This window comes from Myiozetetes cayanensis, unplaced genomic scaffold, assembly GCF_022539395.1.
Source record: "Myiozetetes cayanensis isolate MyiCay16 unplaced genomic scaffold, myiCay2020 scf144, whole genome shotgun sequence".
NCBI classification, from domain to species: Eukaryota; Metazoa; Chordata; class Aves; order Passeriformes; family Tyrannidae; genus Myiozetetes; species Myiozetetes cayanensis.
This window is the reverse complement of record NW_026087093.1, coordinates 30659-52261: the sequence shown is the minus strand read 5'-3', so window position 1 is coordinate 52261 and position 21603 is coordinate 30659. Positions and strand designations below refer to the sequence as shown.

At 45.0% G+C, this 21603-nt stretch overlaps 1 protein-coding gene across 1 annotated transcript in view; it reads right to left on the bottom strand.

The window, feature by feature from the left end:
• LOC126637142 (protein mono-ADP-ribosyltransferase PARP8-like) overlaps positions 1–21603 on the bottom strand; it is a gene marked incomplete at its 5' end in the record, with an annotated part of 88481 nt that overhangs the window by 40040 nt on the left and 26838 nt on the right. The window contains 4 exons of the mRNA XM_050310077.1: positions 7–129; positions 10881–10947; positions 13549–13639; positions 14696–14756. Of these exons, the coding sequence (XP_050166034.1) occupies positions 7–129; positions 10881–10947; positions 13549–13639; positions 14696–14756 (342 nt within the window). The remainder of the gene's footprint in view (positions 1–6; positions 130–10880; positions 10948–13548; positions 13640–14695; positions 14757–21603) is intronic.

The window sequence follows — 21603 nt, the reverse complement described above, 5'->3', positions numbered from 1 at the left end:
TATTACCTGCGCAATGTAGAAAAGATGTGCAGAGGGGATTTCACCTTTTTGTCAGACTCCTTATTGTGTGTACAATTAGATTTCTCTTTGCTGTTCTTCCACTGTTGTGTAACAAATGTCTGCATGATTCTGCAAAATTAAGAAAGAAAAAAAGATTTTCTTATCCCAACCAAGACATATTCACTTTAATACTAGGTTCACAGTTCACCACATAGGTCACATGATGCAATGACCTCAGATAGAATTTCTCTGTCACATATATGGACTGATGATTGGGTGCTTCAGTTCCTCAAAAATGTGGGGGGTTTTCCACATAGAACTAATTCACAAGGAATTCTTCTTGAGAATACAGTGTGTGTAAGCAACAAGATATTTTAATAACATTGCTTCATTTGTATGATTACAAAAATGCTGCACTGTATTTCTTTAAACACCAAACAGCAAAAGACATTTTTTTTAAGGGATTCTTACTGTTGTAAGGGTCAGATATTAAAGTCTATATTCTTGTCACACATGCACAAGCATATGTGAAAAGATGACTCAGCAACATGTTATTAAATTGAATTGTACCATGAACAGATGAAACTGCTAATTTTTTCAACTGTTCTTCCCTCTTGTCCTCAAAACGTGGATGGCCGAATTACTGTGGTACATCTTTGAGGCCACCGTGAAAGCATAGTCCCCTTAGGATATGAATGATGCTAAAAAAACGATTCTTACTCCAGAGGCTACACAATCAAAGCAAAAACATTAAATTGAACACTGCTAGTGACAGTCTTTTTTTTTTTACTTTTGTATCTTAGTTCCTAAAAGACAAAAAAGTGACAAAAAAACCTGTCAGGCAGCACAAATGAAGTTCTCTCCAAAAGGATCCTTGCACAGGAGTTAAAAGGTCTCATTGAGAGAGCTTTGAACTATATTTAAACAGGGAAGGGGATAAAATCAGGATCATGGGAGATATGCCTGGGGGCGGCACACCACTGTTTGAGAGACACTGTGCTAGCTAGGTCCTTCAATCTGTTGTCTTGGTAGAGGTAGGGGATGAGGATCCATTCAACAGCAAGGATGCGAGAATTGATGTGCTAGAAACTGCTGAAGGACCTGAGAAGGCTCACTCAGGAACTGGAGCTTCTCCCCCTGAAAAGGTTGCTATCACAACTGAAGTATGTTTACACCAATGCATTCAGCATGGGCAACAAACAGGAGGAACTGGAAGCCATGGTGCAGCAGGAAAACTATGCCATAGTTGTCAGCAGAGATACATGGTGGGACAAGTCTCACAACAGCAGTGCTGCAATGGATGGCTATAAACTCCTCAGAAGGGATAGGCAAAAAAGGAGAGGTGGTGGGGTAGCCCTGTGTGTTAAGGACTGTCTCGATTGTCTAAAGATTAATGATGGTGATAGTACTGAATGTTTATGGGTAAGAATCAGGGGGAAGGACAACAGAGAAGATATCCTGGTGGGAGTCTGTTATAGACCACCCAACCAGGATGAAGAGGCAGATGAAATATTCTATAAGCAGCTGGGAGAAGTCTCACGATCTCTGGCCCTTGTTCTCGAGGATGACTTCAACTTACCAGATGTCTGCTGGAAATGGAACATAGCAGAGAGGAAGAAATATAGGAGGTTCCTGGAGTGTGTAGAAGACAACTTCATGACACAGCTGGTGAGTGAGTCTACCAGGGGAGATGCCCTACTGGACCTGCTGTTTGTGAACAGAGAAGGACTGATGGGTGATGTGATGGTCGGAGGCCATCTTGGGCATAGTGATCACAAAATGATAGAGTTTACAATTCTCAGAGAAGTAAGGAGGGAGGTCAGCAAAAGTGCTACCTTAGACTTTCAGAGGGCAGACTGGTCTGTTTAGGAAACTGCTTGAGAGAGTCCCTTGGGAGGCAGTCCTGAAGGGCAAAAGAGTCCAGGAAGGCTGAACGTGCTTTAAGAAGGAAATCTTAAAGGCACAGGAGGAGGCTGTCCCCATGTGCCAAAAGACTAGCCAGAGGGGAAGATCAGCCTGGCTGAATAGAGAGCTTTGTCTGGAACTCAGGGAATAAAAGAGTGTTTCACCTTTTGGAAGAAGGGTCAAGCAACTCAGGAAGACTACAAGGATGTTGTGAGCTTATGTAGGGAGAAAATTAGAAGGGCCAAACTCAACTAGAACTTATCTGGCCACTGCCATAAAAGACAACAAAGAATGTTTTTTCAAATGCATCAGCAACAAAAGGAGAGCCAAGGAGAATCTCCATCCTTTGTTGGATGTGGGGTCAAAGATAGTGACAAAAAATATAGTGATGAGGAAAAATCTGAGGTACTTAATGCCTTCTTTGCCTCAGTCTTTAACAACAAGACGTCATCAAGGTAACCAGCCCCTTGAGCTGGAAAACAGAAATGGGGAGCAGAATGAAGTCCCCATAATCCAGGATGAAATGGTTAGAGACCTGCTATGCCACTTAGACCCACACAAGTCCATGGTGCCAGATGGGATCCACCCAAGAGTACTGATGGAGCTGGTAGAAGAGCTCACCAAACCACTTTTAATCACTTTACCAGTAGTCCTGCTCAACCAGGGAGATCTCAGGTGACTGGAACTTGGCAAATATGGCACCCACCTACAAGAAAGGTTGGAAGGCGTGATGCCTTATAAATTTTAAGATTTGTAGCAAATATAGATTTTTAGTATGGTTGTAAAGTTTCTCACACTTTAAATTGCAGTTGACAGTTACCAAACCCAGTTCTCATGCTTCGTATAAAATTTTCTAAATTCTTCAGGTTTGTTTAATGTTCTTCTCAAAAGAAAAGACTCTAGCAAGCACATTTTGTTTAGGACATATGCACCTGGACCAGAATAATAAGATGCCATTATAGCCAAAGCAACCTTGAAAGCCCAGGAACCTTTGAGGAGCTCCAAAGATAAATGTGTGCTGTGAGGAGGAATCATAGAATCATAGAATTAACTGGGTTGGAAGACACCTCCAAGATCATCAAGTCCAACCCTTGATCCAACCCCACTGTGATTACTAGATCATGACACTCAGTGCCACATCCAGCCTCGTCTTAAAAACCTCCAGGGATGGTGAATCCACCGCCTCTCTGGGCAGGTCATTCCAATGCCTGATTACCCTCTCTGTAAAGAACTTCTTTCTAATATCCAACCTAAACCTCCCCTGACAGAGCTTAAGCCTGTGCCCTCTTGTCCTACTGCTGATTGCCTGGGAGAAGAGACCAACCCCCACCTGGCTACAACCTCCTTTCAGGTAGTTGTAGAGAGTGATGAGGTCACCCCTGAGCCTCCTCTTCTCCAGACTAAACAACCCTAGTTCCCTCAACTTCTCTTCATAGGACTTGTGCTCAAGTCCCTTCACCAGCCTGGTTGCTCTTTTCTGGACCTGCTCCAGCACCTCAATATCCTTCCTGAACTGAGGGGCCCAGAACTGAACACAGTACTCAAGGTGTGACCTCACCAGCGCTGAGTACAGGGGAAGGATCACTTCCCTGCTCTTGCTGGCCACACTGTTCTTGATGCAGGCCAGGATGCCATTGGCCTTCTTGGCCACCTGGGCACACTGCTGACTCATGTTCAGTTTCCTGTCAATCCAATCTCCCAGGTCCCTTTCCACTTGGCTGCTCTCCAGCCACTCTGTGCCCAGCCTGTAGCGCTGCAGGGGGTTGTTGTGGCCAAAGTGCAGGACCCAGTACTTGGCCTTGTTGAACTTCATCCCATTGGAATCGGCCCATCTCTCCAGCCTATCCAGGTCTCTCTGCAGAGCCCTCCTGCCTTCCAGCGGGTCGACACTCCCTCCCAACTTGGTGTTGTCTGCAAATTTGCTAATGATGGACTCAATCCCCTCATCTAAATCATAGATAAAGATGTTAAACAGGACTGGGCCCAGCACTGATCCCTAGAGGACACCACTAGTGACCAGCCGCCTGTGGAATATTTGCAGGAAAATGGACACTTGGTGAACAACCCATATTACCAGCTGTGAAAGAAGCCTCAGGCTTCCCGTGGGAAGAAAACTTGGTTTATAGTTGGCAGCTGTGGACTTAGGCTAGCTTCCCATGAGAATGGAATTAGTTTATAATCAACAGCTATTTCATGCTATGAGAAGTTACGGTGGGAGCTGCAATCCAGGTGCAAAATATCGACCCTACACCTTATCCAATGAGCATGACACGAACTCGTGGACAGGCTGAGCTATTCAATCCCCAGACTTTAATCCTGCACCCACGAGGGTACAAAGATGTATAAAATGTGTACTGTGTGTTTAATAAAGGATACATTGCTTAATCATATTGGCTGTTCGTGATGTATTTGTGGTCCTGCCATCATTAGCCGCCAACTGGATGCAGCCCCGTTCACCACCACTCTCTGGGCCCGGCCCTCCAGCCAGTTCTTAACCCAGCATAGAGTGCCCCTGTCCAAGTTGTGGGCTGCCAGCTTTTTCAGGAGTATATTATGGGAGACAGTGTCAAAGGCTTTGCTGAAGTCCAGATAGAAGATGAGGAAGGAATATCTTCCAGATAGGAAGATGAGGAAGAAAGGGGTCTCAAGACCTCCAAATCAGTTCCAGGGAGGAGTGACAGGGGGGCAGATCTGGGGAGGATCTGGGGGCAGATAGTTCTTGGATTGGATGGATTAGTACTACAAAATTGTAAAACCCCTGGACACATGTGTGCGTCTATGTACTGTGTGCACCTGAAGGCCTTCATTAAAGAACTGCTCTCTATCTTATCTATACTAACACTGTTTGGAGATTCTTTTCTTCCATTTTAGGCATCAGGAGGATCCAGAGAACTACAGGTCTATAAGCCTGACCTCAGTCCTGGGGAAGGTCATGGAGCAGATCATGAGTACTATCACATGGCACATAGAGGACAGCCAGGGGATCATGCCCAACCACTATGGGTTTATGAAAGGCAGGTCCTGCTTGACTGATCTGTTCTCCTTCTGTGACAAGGTGGCCCACGTAGTGGATGAGAGAAAAGCTGTGGATGTGTCTACCTGGACTTAAGTAAAACCTTTGACATCATTTCCCACAGCATTCTCCTGGAGAAACTGGCTGCTCATGGCTTGGATGGGTTTACTCTTTGCTGGGTAAAAAACTGGCTGAATGGCCGGGCCCAGAGAGTGGTGGGGAATGTTAAAACCAGATGTCAGCCAGTCACTAGTGGGGTTCCCCAGAGTTCAGTAGTGGAGGCAGTTCTGTTTAATATCTTTATTGATGATCTGGATGAGGGGATCAAGTGCACCCTCAGTAAGTTGCAGTCAACACCAAATTGGGGGAAAGTGGGTATTTTCTTGTGATTAGAAAGGCTCTGCAGAGGCATCTGGACAGGTTGGATAGATGGGCTGAGGCCAATTGTATGAGGTTCAACACAGCCAAGTGCCAAGTCTTGAACTTGGGTGACCAACAACCCCATGCAGTGCTACAGGCTTGGGGCAGAATGGGTGGAAAGTGGCCCATTGGAAAAAGGCCTGGAGGTGTTGGTCAACAGCAGCTGAACATGAGCCAGCATGTGCCCAGGTGGCCAAGAAGGTCAATGGCATCCTGGCTTGTATCAGAAATAGTGTCACCATCAGGACTGGGGAAGTGATTTAAATGGCTACTGGAGGTAAATGATTTGCTGTGTCTGGTGGCAGAGCTCAAGGAAGAGGTAGAGAGGCGAAGAAGCATTAGGGAAAGTGAAAGGGAAATTGATTGGTGGAGTCACACCCTTTCGACCCCCAAGGAAGTCCAGCAGGAGACAGTGAAACCCTGTTCCCCTCCTACCATCAGGCAGATGGGGCAAACCAAGTATATGGGGGGGAATGGAAACAGATCCCTGATTGGAGACGTAAAAGAATCCCCTCCCGACTCCCATCACCTCCCTGGGTGCCCTTAAAGAACAGATATGAGGCCCTGGACCCAGAGAATCAGGTAGAGGACAGTCAGGAGGAAGATCTGTCTGGAGGGTCTCCTGGTTGCACTCTGTCTACCAGACGGATTGCAACCACAGCTATAAAGAAAAGGAGAAGGGTAGTTGTAGTCGGTGACTCCCTTCTGAAGGGAACTGAGGGCCCTATATGTCAACCGGACCCTTCCCACAGGGAGGTCTGCTGCCTTCCTGGGGCCCAGGTGAGGGATATTAGTAGGAGACTCCCTGAGCTAATTAGGCCCTCTGATTATTACCCACTGTTGGTAGTTCAGGCTGGCAGTGATGACATTAATGGAAGAAGTACCAGGGTGATTAAAAAGGATTTCAAGGCACTGGGTAGATTAGTTAATGGGACAGGAACACAGGTGGTGTTCGTCTCTATTCCTGCAGTAGCAGGGATGAACGAGGAGAGGAGTAGGAAAACCCATCTCATCAATAGGTGGCTAAAGGATTGGTGCCACCAGCGGAATTTTGTTTTTTTTGACCATGGGGCAAATTCCATGGTACCTAGTCTCCTCAAATCAGATGGGCTTCATCTATCTAGCACGGACAAAAGGACTATAGCCCGTAAGATGGCAGGGCTTATCAGGAGGCCTTTAAACTAGGTTTGAAAGGGGAAGGGATTGAAACTGGGCTCTCCAGAGATGAGCCTAAGGGTGGAAAGCCCGGGTCAAGAGCGAAACCAGCAGCCCAGCTGAAGTGCATGTACACCAATGCACGCAGCATGGGTAACAAACAGGAGGAGATGGAAGCCATCGTGCAGCAGGAAAGTATGATGTAGTCACCATCACAGAAACGTGGTGGGATGACTCACATGACTGGAGTGCTGCCATGGATGGCTAAAAGCTCTTCAGAAAGGATAGGCAAGGTAGGAGAGGTAGAGGGGTAGCTCTATATGTTAGTCTCTTGACACCATAGAACTCAAGGTCAGTAACGATAAGGTTGAGTGCCTGTGGGTCAAAATCAGGGGGAAGGCCAACAAGGCTGATATCCTGGTGGGAGTCTGTTACAGACCACCCAACCAGGATGATGAGGATGATGAATTATTCTACAAGCAGCTGGCAGATGTCTCAAAATTGCCAGCCCTTGTTCTTGTGGGTGACTTTAACCTGCCGGATTGTCATAGTTCGTATTTTTAGCAAGGAATTTTTCTTTCCTTTCCTCCTGCCGTGTGTGTGTGCTCTGTGATGGGCCATTTAGTTGAACAAAGGAATCGGCTCGAGCCCCTAATAGTCGAGATTTGTTTCCTTGACAACGAAGGGGGGAGTTGGCTGGTGTGTGACTGGAAGGGGGTGGAGGCTGGGGGGGGAGGAGAGTCTCTCTCTCTCTCGGCCGGGGTGAGAGGCTGCTGCGGGCTGCAGACACTGCCGGGTTCCTTTGTTTTTTTTTCCTGTCGGAGGGGAGCTCTGGCTGCTGCTCTTGGCTCACCTCTGGCTGACTGCAAGCCCTGCTTACAACAGACCCTAATCAGCTGAAGTTTGTGAGTTTTCTTCCATTGGGAGAACTTTCTGTTTTATTGCTGTTGTTTTTCCTTCCCCTCCTTTTCTCCCCTCCACCACCTGGTGGCAGCGAAGGATCTCACAGTGCTGCCTGGTGACGGGCACTGGACATTACAAGTTCTACTCCTTCAGTGACCCAACAGCGCCACCTGGTGAATGGTACAGGACATTACAAATTTTACATCTCCAGTGACCCGACGGCGCCCCCTGCTGACTGTGGTTGGAACTGCACCAAAGGGTGCAAGAAATTGAACTATTTTCCTTTTACCGGTTTATCGGTTTTGTTCTTGAAGGGGATTATTGGTGGGTATAGGAGTATTACTTAGTTATTTTACTTGGTTTTTTTTTTGGTTTTTTTTTTTTTTCGTGTTCCTGTTAATACACACATACCTTTTAATAAAGGGCTGTTATTTTCCCTTTTCCATAATTTGTTTTCCTTCAATCGAAGCCTCTTAATTTTGGATTTATAATTGCTTGGAAAGAGAAGTTTGGGTCTTTTCCTCCTAATTCATCCTCAGCAAAAGACCCTTGTCTCATTTAAACTGGGACACGGATGTCTGCTGGGAACTCCACACAGCAGAGAAGAGGCAATCTAGGAGATTCCTAGAGCGTATAGAGGATAATTTCCTGCTCCATCTGGTAAAGGAGCCTACCAGAGATGGGGCCCTGCTAGACCTTCTGTTCACAAACAGAGAGGGGCTGGTGGGAGATGTGGTGGTCAGAGGCCATCTGGGGCACAGTGACCATGAAATAAGAGAGTTTTCAATACTCAGGGATGCAAGGAGGCCCATCAATAAAACCTCTACGCTGGACTTCCCAAGGGCAGATTTCGACCTTTTCAGAAGACTACTTCAGAGTGTACCCTGGGAAACTACCCTTGAAAACAAAGGGGTCCAGGAAGGATGGACATGCTTCAAGAAGGAAGTCCTGACTGCACAGGAGCAGGCTGTCCCAGTCTACTGAAAGGTAAGCCGACAGGGAAGACGACCGGTCTGGTTGAACAGGGAGATTTTAAAGGAAATTAGGGTAAAAAAGAGAGTTATGGAAAAAAGGGCTGGCTACTCAGGAAGAGTTTAGGAATATAGTTAGGTCTTGCCAAAAGAAAACCAGAGAGATGAAGGCAGAACTTGAACTGCATCTTGCCATTCTGTTAAGGATAACAAAAAGGGCTTGAAGGAGGACCCAGGAAACTACAGACCCGTCAGCCCGTCCTCAGTGCCTGGCAAGGTTATGGAGCAGATCATCCTGTGTGCAATCACACAGCAGCTACAGGATGGACAAGGGATCAGAGCCAGCCAGCACAGTTTTAGGAAGGGCAGGTCCTGTCTGACCAACCTGATCTCCTTTTATGATCAGGTGACCCGCCTGGTGGATGAAGGGAAGGCTGTGGATGTGTCTACCTGGACTTCAGCAAAACCTTTGACACCATCTCCCATAGCATTCTCCTGAAAAATCTGCAGCCCACAGCTTGGACAGGGGCACTGTGCTGGGTTAGGAACTGGCTGGAGGGCCAGGCCCAGAGAGTGGTGGTGAACGGTGCTGCATCCAGTTGGTAGCCGGTCACTAGTGGTGTCCCCAGGGATCAGTGTTGGGCCCAGTTCTCTTTAATATCTTTATTGATGATTTAGATGAGGGGATTGAGTCCACCATTAGCAAATTTGCCGATGACACCAAGTTGGGGGGGAGTGTCGACCTGCTGGAAGGCAGGAGGGCTCTGTGGAGGAACCTGGACAGACTGGAGAGTTGGGCTGATTCCAACGGGATGAGGTTCAACAAGGCCAAGTGCTGGGTGCTGCACTTTGGCCAAAACAACCCCCTGCAGCGCTACAGGCTGGGTACAGAGTGGCTGGAGAGCAACCAGGCAGAAAGGGACCTGGGAGATTGGATTGACAGGAAGCTGAACGTGAGCCAGCAGTGTGCCCAGGTGGCCAAGAAGGCCAATGGCTTCCTAGCCTTTATCAGGCATAGTGTGGCCAGCAGGACCAGGGAAGTGATTCTTCCCCTGTACTCAGCACTGGTGAGGCCACAGCTCAAGTGCTGTGTCCAGTTCTGGGCCCCTCAGTTCAGGAAGGATATTGAGGTGCTGGAGCAGGTCCAGAGAACAACAAGGCTGGTGAAGGGACTTGAGCACAAGTCCTATGAGGAGAGGCTGAGGGAGCTGGGATTGTAGTCAGATGGGGATTGGTCTCTTCTCCCAGGCAGCTACCAGTAATTCAAGAGAGCACGGTCTTAAGCTCTGCTAGGGGAGGTTTAGGTTGGATATTAGGAAGAAATTCTTTACAGAGAGGCTAATCAGGCATTGGAATGGGCTACCCAGGGATGTGGTGGATTCTCCATCCCTGGAGGTATTTAAGAAGAGACTGGATGCGGCACTTAGTGCAATAGTCTAGTAACCACAGCAGTAGTGGATCAAGGGTTGGACTTGATGATCTCAGAGGTGCTTTCCGACCCATCTGATTCTATGATTCTATGATTCTATGATTCTGTACTTTGTACTGGTGATGCTGCATCTCAAGTACTGTGTTCAGTTTTGGGCCCCTGAATTCAGGAAGGACTTTGAGGTGCTGGAGGAGGTCTGGAGAAGGGCAACAGAGCTGGGGAAAGGTCTAGAGAGTAAGTCATGTGAGGAGCAGCTAAGGGAACTGGGGTTGTTTAGTCTGGAGAAAAGGAGGCTCAGGGGGGATCTTATCACTCTCTACAACTTCCCGAAAAGGGATTGTAGTGAGGTGGGTGTCAGTCTCTTCTCCCAGATAACAAGTAGCAGGATGAGAGGAAATGGCCTGAAGTTGCACCAGGGGAGGTTCAGGTTAGATATTAGGAAAAATTTCTTCACTGAAAGGGTTGTAAAGCATGGAACAGGCTGCCCAGGGAAGCGGTGGATTCACTATCCCTGGAGGTGTTCAAAAGGCATGGGGACATGGCACTTGGGAAAAGTGGTGAACACAGTGGTGCTGGGTTATGGGAACAAGCTGAGTCAGATGCACCTGAATTCAGTTAATTAGAATCAAAAGGGAATGTTTCAGCCTTGGAGCTGAGAAGGAGTGTGTGAATCAAAACACTGAGTTTTCAAAAAGTCATGGGAATTCTAGTTAACTGAATGACACCACCAGGTGTTGTTTACTAAAAGAATCCTAATAAAAGGGGAATGCAGAGAAAACTCTGTGGAGAATCCTAAAACCCAAATCATGGTGTGTGTGTGCAGCGTCATTTCTTCAGCGCCCATATTTGCCATACTGGGTTAATGGTTGGACTCAATGATCTTGGAGGTCTTTTCCAACCTTAATGATTCTAGCTGTCCAAACTAAACTTAAAAAAGTCAAAACCTTTTATTTTTCATTTAAAGAAAAACAAATTCAAAACAATTTGATCCCACTAACCTGACAACCTGTGAATTTTATCCCACTTGACATGGTCTTGGAACTAAAAAGTGCAATATTTACTTAAAACACTTTTCCAGACTTACTTTTTTAGCTGATGTCCCAGCCCAAATCTTTCCTTAGTAGAGATCTGAAATACATCCACAGTTGGCACTACAGAAAAAGGATATATCATTGATATACAAACTTAAAACAATAATCAATAACTCATGATCATACAAGTCATATTAAAATACTCTGTTCTATCAGGACCTTTACCATAGGCAATGCCATTGAACAAATAATGAAAGAAGACGTCATATCAGTTTATGAACAAATGAATACACGATTTGTAATCATCATCTAATTGCCTGATGTATGAATTCCAGTGGCCAAGGATTACCTTGAATTTTCCTCAAGACCTGTCCTATTGTTGGTATATCCATATTTATCTGTCAGAAAATTGAAAGTGTAAGGGGTGAAGGTTGGAAGTCAGGTCCTGGTATTACTAAAATCCTTTAATAGCATTTACTAGATAGAAGGGGCATGTGGATTTCAGCACTTGTTGAGAGACTCTCAGGTCCTCGAGGCAGGGCAACAGCCAACACATATTACAAGTATGAATAGACTTTGTATTAAATAAGGAAGTAGTGACTATAGTAAAATAAAAAGGAATGAAAACAAGAATCTGGGGCTGATTTAAATTTAATTTAAAAAGGAAAATCAGTATTTTGAAATCTATATTATTCTAATCACTAAGAAAAACAGATTTCATTCAGAATATCAAAGTTTACCCTTTATTTTCCCATTAATAAATTTATTTTTAAAATAAAATGCAATATATATATAATCTGACTATCCAATTTCACTTAATTCAAAGCACCATAGATACCTTTCCTTTAATGCTATTTTTCAAATATAATCTCATCTTTTAATGACAAACTGATGAATTTTTCAAAAGGGACAAATATTTTGATTAGGGGTAGCAATGTCTTTAGATTGTCAAATTTAGGATGTGGCACGGGGAGAATATTTTCAATATGAATCATCATACCTAGATCAGCAATCTTAAAATTTGATATCTAGATTACAATTGTTGTCTAAGCTCTATAGCCAGAGGACACAGGACAGTACCTCCAAAGGCTGATTCATCCTAATGTAAGACAAGTTTCTAAGGCACATGGGAGAAACTGCCCACAGGTACAATGATAAGATATTAATTAGTAGAATAACTATCTAAAATCAGGATATTAAACAGCTACAATGTGGTAGGTATACCTCTTGTGTTTTCGAGTATACTGCATTTCTGTTTCTTCTATCACTGAAAAGAAAGTACTCTAAGAGAAAAATATGTTGCATAAAATTATGGCCCAATAGTCTCAAAACAACATAATTAAGGGGGAAGAGGAATACACAAAGAGTTTTGTTAGCACAAAAGATGTTGGATCTCATTCTCCTTTGGTAAATAAATAAACACGGCTGCAACAGCAGCTGAGCTCATTAAACCAGTAGCAGTGAAGCACTTGCCTCTGGCCCTGATCTTGCCTTTCTTGGTATTCAGGCACTCCCACAATCAGTCAGCTTCAGGACTGGGAACTAAGCTTCCTGTTTTAAACTTGTTAATGGTGCAGAAGATATCTTGTTACTTCTAATGTCACTAAATCATTTCGTACTGCATGCTGCTCTTTGTGCTTCACCCTCTCTTATTTGCTGCACTTTTTTATTTTTTAAATTACATTTTGATAGAAATATTCTGAATACTAACACTGCTACCTGCTATGGCAAATACATTTTCTAAGATCTGCATATTTACAAAAAAGATTGCAGCAATAAAATACAAAAAGACCAAAGTCAAGCAAAAAAAAAAACCAAACAAAAAAAACCCTGATGTAATGAAATGCTTATTTGAATGAACAGAATATGGCTTATAGTTAGAATCGACAGACAACATATCCTATAAAAATAGCTCATTGGGACAGATTTTGCTAAATATATTATGATTGGAAATATCGATTGATTTTCCAGAGGCAGAATTCTCCCACAGATACAAGCCTGCACTGATAGCTTGCACTGGAAGCCTCCAAAATCAAGTAAGTTATGTTTCAAATGACACACTTAGTTTTGTCTTCCCATTGTAAAAATATATCTGGAATTGACTCTTGCATATGGATGTTTCCAAATCTTTAATCTCAGTTGATTCTTCATGAGTCTGACCATTTTTGCTCTCATGAGACAGCCTTACTCACCAGAGTAGGTTGTCAACATTTAAAATTCTCATCCAAATTTAAAGATCCCCAGAGTACCCACAGTCACACAGAAATCAGAAGCTGGCAGGATAATTATCATGACCTGATTCTTCAAAGGTGCATGAAAAAGGGCATATGTCCTGCACAGATCTGTGTATGTATACCTTATTGGTGATATTTGCATCTGTGAAGATGATCCCTGATTTCCAAAATCAGGAAATCATATATAAGAAAATGTTGATCTTTATTCCTTAACCCCTAGTTCCTAGGGGAAGCAGCTGCATTTCAAAGGATATCAAGAAAAGAAGTTCCAAAACTCAACCTATGAAAGTTTAAACTAATGTCCATCTGATTACTGAGGGCGTAGCCATGCAAATATACATAAGCATAATATCAAACTAGTAGGACTGCTCTCAGTGGTAGATTTAAGTGCATGCAGGATCAAAGATTTGGCAGAGCATCTATCACCTAGTACATGGCTTAGATCAAGACACCATACAGTCACATGAAGAATACATTGGTGACTAACCTGGACCATTTAAATACTGTGTAAGTGAACAGTGCAATCGCACTATTATAGGTTCTGTGCGAATTACATTCCAAGACACAGCAATCTCTTCCTAGTTCAAGATAAAAAGAAAACAACAGACACCATTAGCTATCATGAGGAACTGTTGCATTTTGTCAGTCTACCTTAGGGTTGTTATAAACACCATCCATCTATTTAGCCAGTCATGGAATATCTATTCCAACTTTAAACTTGATACACATGACAAACTATTGCCTGCTAATGCCTCTAAAAGCATTGTTAGGCTGCTTCCAGCTCTTGAGTATGCTCACTTAAACTGAACACGGGTTTCTACACAACACTACATCTGCAATGCAGGCAGACGTTACCATCAATCAAGAGATACTGCTTCAAAGCTGAGAAGCAAAGAAGCAAATAAAGATGGAAAGGAAACTCATGGCATGACAAAGGAAATGTTTGCTCCTTCTTAAGACTGATTACAATAATTCAAGGTATGATCAGATTTTCTTAAATTTTAGAAGAGTTTGAGAACCTATGTGCTGTGATGACCTGAGAAAATGACATACCTGTGCAAAAGCTAATGATGCCCCTAAAAGCAGTAATTTTCATTCTACATCTAGAGGACAGGAAGTTACTGCACAGATGAGGTGAGGAAATGTGGAGTTACTGACAGCATAACTGTTATAGGAGCCATGCTGCTAGTTGACAGCACCACTGTGCTGTCTCCTTTGTCACTGAAGCCTCTCCCTAATCAGCTGCAGATGCTGAGAAGCACACAGGAAAGCTCCAGCCAAGGTCTTCCTCCCTCTAGGACTCTGTGAAGTGTTTTCACCTAACTAATGTCTAGGATAGCAAAAAAAAAAGTATTTCATTTATATCAGTTAAAACATTTACCATTCACAAAGCATATTTGGAAGGAAATACATATGCAGTAAATAAAAGCCTACAACACATTTTAACAATGTGATCATAAAAAAAAAAAGAAAGAAACCTTTCCAGTGAGTAACAATCAATAATGTGACAGTCACTTATGAAGATCAAGTCTCTGAAAAAGCAAAGTCTCAGTGGTTTTCTAGAGAGTCTGATGTATAGCAGAATTAAACGGGTATTAATGTTCATTATTTAACCCTGTGATTAGATTACTTACATCAAGAAAGCTAACATCAATACGCAGATCAATATCCACATCATCAATAGTTCCATATTCCCTGAAAGAAAAGAATTACATCACATTAGAGCTCTTAAAGACACTCCTCAGCCCATAAGTACTTATAATATTTTCTAAGGGTAATCTTGTGTGTAAAGTCAGAATGATGATAAAATACACATTTACATAGATTGGATCAATATTCCCAGTGGGTGACTGCTGCACTGAAACCTTCTTTCAGTAGATCTTGCTTAAATAGGCTATATCTTTTTTCTACTAATTCCTCAAATTTTCTTTTCATTGATGCTATGTAAAGAAAATAATAATGGTCACATGCTACTCCTATTTATGACCAAAAAAATGCTAGTTAATTTTTACAAGTATTTTAGACTAACAGGCAGCAACTTAGAATCATAGAATCAGAATATCCTGATTTGGACGGGATCCACAGGGATCATCTAAGTCAAACTCCTGGCCTTGCAAAGGACATCCCCATGAACCACACCATGTGCCTGAGAGTATTTGTCCAAATGCTTCTTCAACACAGACAGGCTTGGTTGTCAGCTGTGGATTCTGCTTGGATTTTCATCAGGGAGGAATTGTTTTGGGAGGTTTTTTTTTTTGCCTTCCCCATTCCCGTTTGTTTCTTTCCTAGTAGTGGTTCTTGTGCACATCAAAGGGAGAGAAAAAACTATACCACATGATTCGATCAGCAGAACAGAGTGAGTTTTTTCCCATTGGGGAGGACCTTTTTTTTGTTGTTTCTCTCCCTTCTCTCTCTCCCCATTCCCAGTGTGTGGGGGGGAGGGAAACCCATTTTTCTGGTTTCTCCAACACATCCCGGAGGGTGTCACCCCACGTGGCAAGGACCAGTTATCCCACAGCGCCCCCTGCTGACCAGCACAAAGCACTGCAGGCTCTGCATTTCCAGTGATCCAACAGCACCCCCTGTTGACTGTGGTTAGAATTGCACCAAAGGGCACAAACTGAACTGTTTACTTTTTTTTTCTTTGCTTGTTTATTGGTTTGTTTTGAAGGATTTATTTGTGGGTATAGGAGTATTGTTTGGTTACTTTACTTGTTTTCGTTTACTTGTTGTTTCTGCCAAATACACATATATCTTTTAATAAAGGGCTGTTATTTTTCCATTTTTCCACATTTTTTTCCCCTCAATCAGAGCCTCTTAACTTTGGATTTACAATTGCTTAGAGGGAGGAGTTTGGGTCTTCCTCATAACTCATCCTCAGCAAAACACCTGTGTCTCATTTAATCTGAGACACCTGCCCAGACTAAACAGGGTTCACCACCCATATCCATAATGTAGCACTGCAGAGCTTGTGTCATCGTGTTCTCACATTGCACCCCTGGGCCCATGCAGGGAATGCTGTATATAAAACACACACTGGGGGCCAATGTACTCTAGACCAGGCTTTCTCAGTGGGAGGGCTATATCAGTGGCTGCAGCAGAAGGCAAACAATATCCCACAAGGACAAGAGGAAATGACAAGTGCTTGTCATCTCACAGAGTACGAGACCCTTGGGTTAAGTATCAAAACTGGAGTTGCTAAACAGCACAGATTTGTGTAGTGGTCAGCTGCACCAAAGTCCAAAATGACACCAGACAAATTGATCATGTCTGCATAGCCAATTCCATGTGCTTTATAAGAAATTAAATAATTTTCCTTTGGTAGTTTCCAAGTGTGGTAAAGCCAGTGTTCTCTTGATACTCGACAGTCATTACAGGTTGACTCACTTTCTTATTGCTGAACAGTCAACAGGTTTGTTTGGGGGTTGGAGAAGTAAGAAGTGAAAGGGATGTGTGCCCATTTGCTGGCTTTACCAGACTTGTTCAGGATGGAAGAGACTTGAGATCACCTAGGCCAACCTCCTGCTCAAAGCAAGGTCAACAGTGACCAGATCATTCAGGTCTTTTATTCCGAGTCCTGAAAACCTTGACTCTTGATGCAGACTCTTGGGGCAACCTGCTCCAATATTTGACAGCCCTTGTGATAGAGAATTTTTTCCATCCATTGTTTTAGTTGAATGGATCATACCCTCTGCTATACAGCACTGTGAAGAGCCTGTCTCTGTCCTCTCACTAACCTCATTGTAAGTACTGGGGACTGCTGTTAAATACACCCTAAAACATCTCTCCTCTGGCCCGAACAAGTCCAGCTCTCTCAGCCTGTCTTTACAGGGCAAGTGCTCCAGCCCCTGGTGATCCCCATCGAATTCAAGCTGTAAATGTGTCTTTTGTAGGAGAGCTTCAGACTGGATGCAGTATTCCAGATTTGTTGTCTCAGTTTAAATGAGACACAAGTGTTTTGCTGAGGATCAGTTATAACGAAGACCAAAACTCCTCCCTCTAAGCAATTGTAAATCCAAAATTAAGAGGATCCAATTGAGAAAAAAATGTGGAAAAAGGAAGAATAACAGCCCTTTATTAAAAGATATATGTGTATTGGAAGAAACAATGAAAGAACACAAGTAGAACAACCAAACAATAATCCTATACCCAGAAATAATCCCCTTCAAAACAAACAAACAAACAAAAAAAAAAAAAGGTAAACAGTTAGTTTGCATCCTTTGGTGCAATTCTAACCACAGTCAGTAAGAGGTACTGTTGGATCACTGGTGGTCATCATGTGGGGGGTTCCTGGATGTGCTAGAGAAGCCGAAAATGGAGATCTTCCCTCCCCTCCCATACCGGGAAAGGGGAGAGAGAGGAGGGAAAGAAAGAAAAAGGTCCTTCCCAATGGGAACTCACTATGTCCTGTTGGCTGGGTGGTGTGGTATAGCTTTCCCTCTCCTTTGATGTGCACAAGAACTGCTGGAAAAAAAATAAAACGGAGGAGGAGAGGCCTACCAAACAGTTCCTCGACAATGAAAATCCAAGTAAAATTCCCAGTTGGCAGCCAGGCCAAGAACAAAGCCACCTCTGAGCTCCTGCTACCCTGACCTTGTTCCAGCTTCAGCAGCAACCTAACTCCTCCCCCCGTTTCCCAGGAGAGGAGAGAAAAAAAAGCTAAAAAGAACTCCTCACCCCTCCCCACAGACAAGATCTTGAGGGCCATCAATTTGGAATATGGTTTTACCAGCCACTTCTTTTGTGTTAGTCAGTGGCCCAAGCCACAGCCAACCTGCGTATTCAACATCCCTTTCACACCGTGGTCAGGGGGAAGGAAAAATTCCTGCTTAGTTTCTAAGAACAAACAAAACCATGACATTTGGGTTTAAAGTACTGAGTACAGGGGTGCAGTCATATCCTTTAGTGTACTTACACACTGTTTAAAGATCAATGTTGTTGTCACAAGGGCACAGAAAACTGAGGCTTCAGTTTTCTCTTCTGTGAACCTTTACATCAGGGCCCAGCCATCCTAGCTTATGCTTCCCAGTTAGAGGCACAATTTCAAAATCTTCTGAGCTCTCCCTGATACCCCCATATGGATGCTTGTACACATGTTCTTTCCCAATGTCTCAGTTTAATGAGACTGAAGTGTTTTGCCAAGGAGGATGAGTTATGAGGAAGACCAAGCTCCTCCCTCTAAGCAACTGTAAATCCAAAATTGAGAAGCTCCAATTGAGGAAATATGGAGAAAGGAAAAATAACATCCCTTTATTAAAGGATATATGTGCATTGGCAGAACAACAAAAGAACACAAAAAAACCTAAACAATAATCCTGTACCCAAAAACCCCCTTCAAAAAGGAAACAGTTCAGTACTTTCTGCCTTTTGGCGCAATTCTACCCACAATCAGCAGGGGGTGCTGTTGAATCTCTGGAGGAGCAGAGCCTGCAGTTGCTCCTTGTTTGCCAGCAGGGGGTGCTGTTGGGCTCTGGCGATCACCACGTGGGGCCCCAGTGTGCGGGAGAAGCCAACAATGGAAATTTCCCCCCCTACCAAGAAGGGGAAGGGGAAAAGGGGAAAAAAGGGGGTTCTTCCTGCAAACTCATACTGTTGGCATGCTGGCTCCAGCTGGGACTCCCCCAAAGGTTCCTTCACAGATGGGTCAAGCCTCTCCGACAAAATCTGAGCAAGTCTGGGCTGGGGGCAGAACAGGGTGCAGGAGAATGGAGGTGAACAGGGGCCAGAAGCAGACAAATGACCTGGCCGAAAACAAAGCCAACAACCTTAGAGCCTTTCCTTACATACCCTCCCTGAGTCAGGACAAAAGTGGAGTGCCATTTCCCAAGGACAGAGAAAAAAAACTCCTCACCTTCCCCCCCTCCCCTCTAGTCTTCTCAGGGCTGTCAGTCTGGAATGTGGGTCTGCTAGCTAGTTCCTTTGTGTGTCAATCACCCTAGGCAAACACCTTCTCTTCCCTTGTTCAACATCTTTCTTTTACAGTGGTGCAGGGGAAAGAAAAAAAATCCCCTCTTGGTTTTTTAAGAACAAGTAAACCTATGACACCCAAAAAGGATTTTCTTTTTGCCCTTGATGACTCAGAGCTTTTTGGATTTCTTTAACTTTTGTAGATGTTAGAAGTAGTTGTGTAGTGGATGTAGATTTTAATGTAGCTGCATTATATCCCTTACCCTGTAGCATAATAGTTACACATACTCAACCCTATGATCCCATTTCATATTAACTCCTCTAACATTCCATTAGCGAGTTTAGTCTTCTTTTCAAGGTAGAACTGTAGAAAAACATCCTAAGGCCTGGATCAGAAGATATCACACAGACACAGAGACCTTCAAGCCCAGAACTTTGGAGGACCTCCAAGGACTGAACGTGCTGTGAAGAAGATGGAAATGAGGAAGAAGAGGTCTCAAACGGCCCTAGACCCAATTCCCGAAGGGGCTAGTCAGGGGCAGAACTGGGCAGAACTGGGGGGTGGACAGATCTGGGATTGGATGGACCTTATTATAAAATCATAGAACCACTGTCTGGGGGCGCACATGATGTGTATTTCCCCGGCCTGAGGACTGATTAAAGGACCTACTCTCTTTATCTTATACATTATATTGGCCTGGAGTCTTTGTCTCTCTTAAAGGCAACAATTTGACACCTAAAAGGTGGAAATATTGAAATCCAGCACCCTGAACACCTGGGATCTGTGACTGCTCTGGATCAGGAAATTCCATCCTGCAGGAAATTTTTTGTCTGATCACATATTTTGGAGAATTCCTGCACCAATCCTGAGAAGCCCCAGCTGCTAACAATTCTGGGCACAGGTGAGATAAAAGAGCAGCTCCTTTGGGTAAATTTTACTAGCAATTATAAACCAGATTTTTCCCAGGAACTGGGGGATACAGTGGGGCTGGGAAGTGAGACTTTGTGCCCGTGTTGTTGCAAAAGTCAGTCTTTTCCCAGTCTGTGGGAGAGAAGCATTTCACCTGGGATGGTTAAGTGGGTGCCGTTGGAGGCCCCCCCTCCCCGCTGGTGCGACTTCGGTAAAGGCAGGGCAGAGATGGTGGACAGTGGACCGTACCACAGTGCTTACTCAGGGGGTTTTGTGCTGGCTTGGTTCGACTGGAAAGAAAAGGGACGCCTTTTCTGCAGAAAAGAGCCTGCCCTAGCCTTAAGTTGCTGGTGGTGTTAAGAAAGAAGAGCCTGTTTGGTAATCCTGAGTGCCAGAGGTTTGAATCCCGTGCCAGAAGTTTTAGTTGCAGGCTTTTTCTGGCTTTTTTTAATCATCCAGAATGGAGGATGGGGATGGTGGCCTGGAGAGTGCTCTGGAGAAGAGCCCGTTCCAGCTGATGGCCGTCGATGTCTATGACATCTTGGCCGTGCTGGGCCGGGACCTGATGCAGCTCCGCGCCAGGCCCGATTTCCCTGCCACCCATGCTAGGCTGCAGTTCAGGATCCTTCAAGTCCTAGAGGCGCTGGTAAGCGAGAGCAGTGTGGCCAAGGAGCAGCTGCGGCGGGAGCGGGAGCGGGAGCACTCCCGCTCGGCCGTTGGCACCCCCGCACCGGGCCTCTCCGCTGGTGTGAGCAGAGTGAGCTCCGCGAGCGCCGACTCTGCTGCCCCTGGCCGTTTGGCAGCTGGGGGCAAGATGCCCGTGGCAGACGGGGGCAAACCTGCCCCTGCAAACACAGCTGCCGCTCAGAGTGGGGGTGCTCCTGCTGCGCTGAGCGGGGATGTGGCTAGGGCCCCTGGCAGAGCTACTGCCGCTCCTGTTTCGAAACGGGGGGAGGGGTGGCAGATGCTCCGAGAGGAGTCACTGCTTCTGCAGGGAGCGGCGAAACAGTTGTTTTGGTTACCGAGGGCGGCTCCATCCCCCCCACTCTCCCCCAACACCCTCGGTTTTCTCCCATAGCTTTGGGAAGCCCAGTTTCGGACCCCTGAAGCCGCCGTGGGCGGAGATACCGACCGATCGGACAGTTCTCTGTCTCGGAGAGGGAAAAAGCACTGCGGCCACGCATGATCCTGCCCTGGACCGCCCCAGGACCCACCCCGCCTCCCGAGTTGGCACTGCCCTGCCTACTCATGCTCCTGTCTCGCTATTGTTGCCATAGCAACAGAGTCCAGGAGTAGTCGAAAACTGGGAAAGATACTTTTTGCAACAGCGAGAAGGGAAACTCAGAAGTGAAGGTTGCCTGAGACTTGCTCTGGCCCCGTCCCTGTGGTGAACTGCGGGGGGAAACGGGAGGTACGGAAGGCTGAGCGACCGGCACTGTCCCACCTCTGTGGCCCCTCCCCTCGCCCGTTGGACTGGCTAACACGAAAAGGAGGGGGGAGGGGAAGAAGAACTATCTATATTGGCCCCTGCGTGCTCTGGGCCTGTTCCAGGATCACAGCCTCTGAATATTCCTGCCCTCTGTGCCCTGACTGAGCTCGGGGGAAGGGGGGGTTGTGGCAAAATCAGAAGGGGGGCCACTGTTTTGCTCTCAATGTGAACTAACAATGTATCAGCAGTTGATTGTTTGCAGAAAATCCATTTCAACAGACAGACCTGGAAATTGT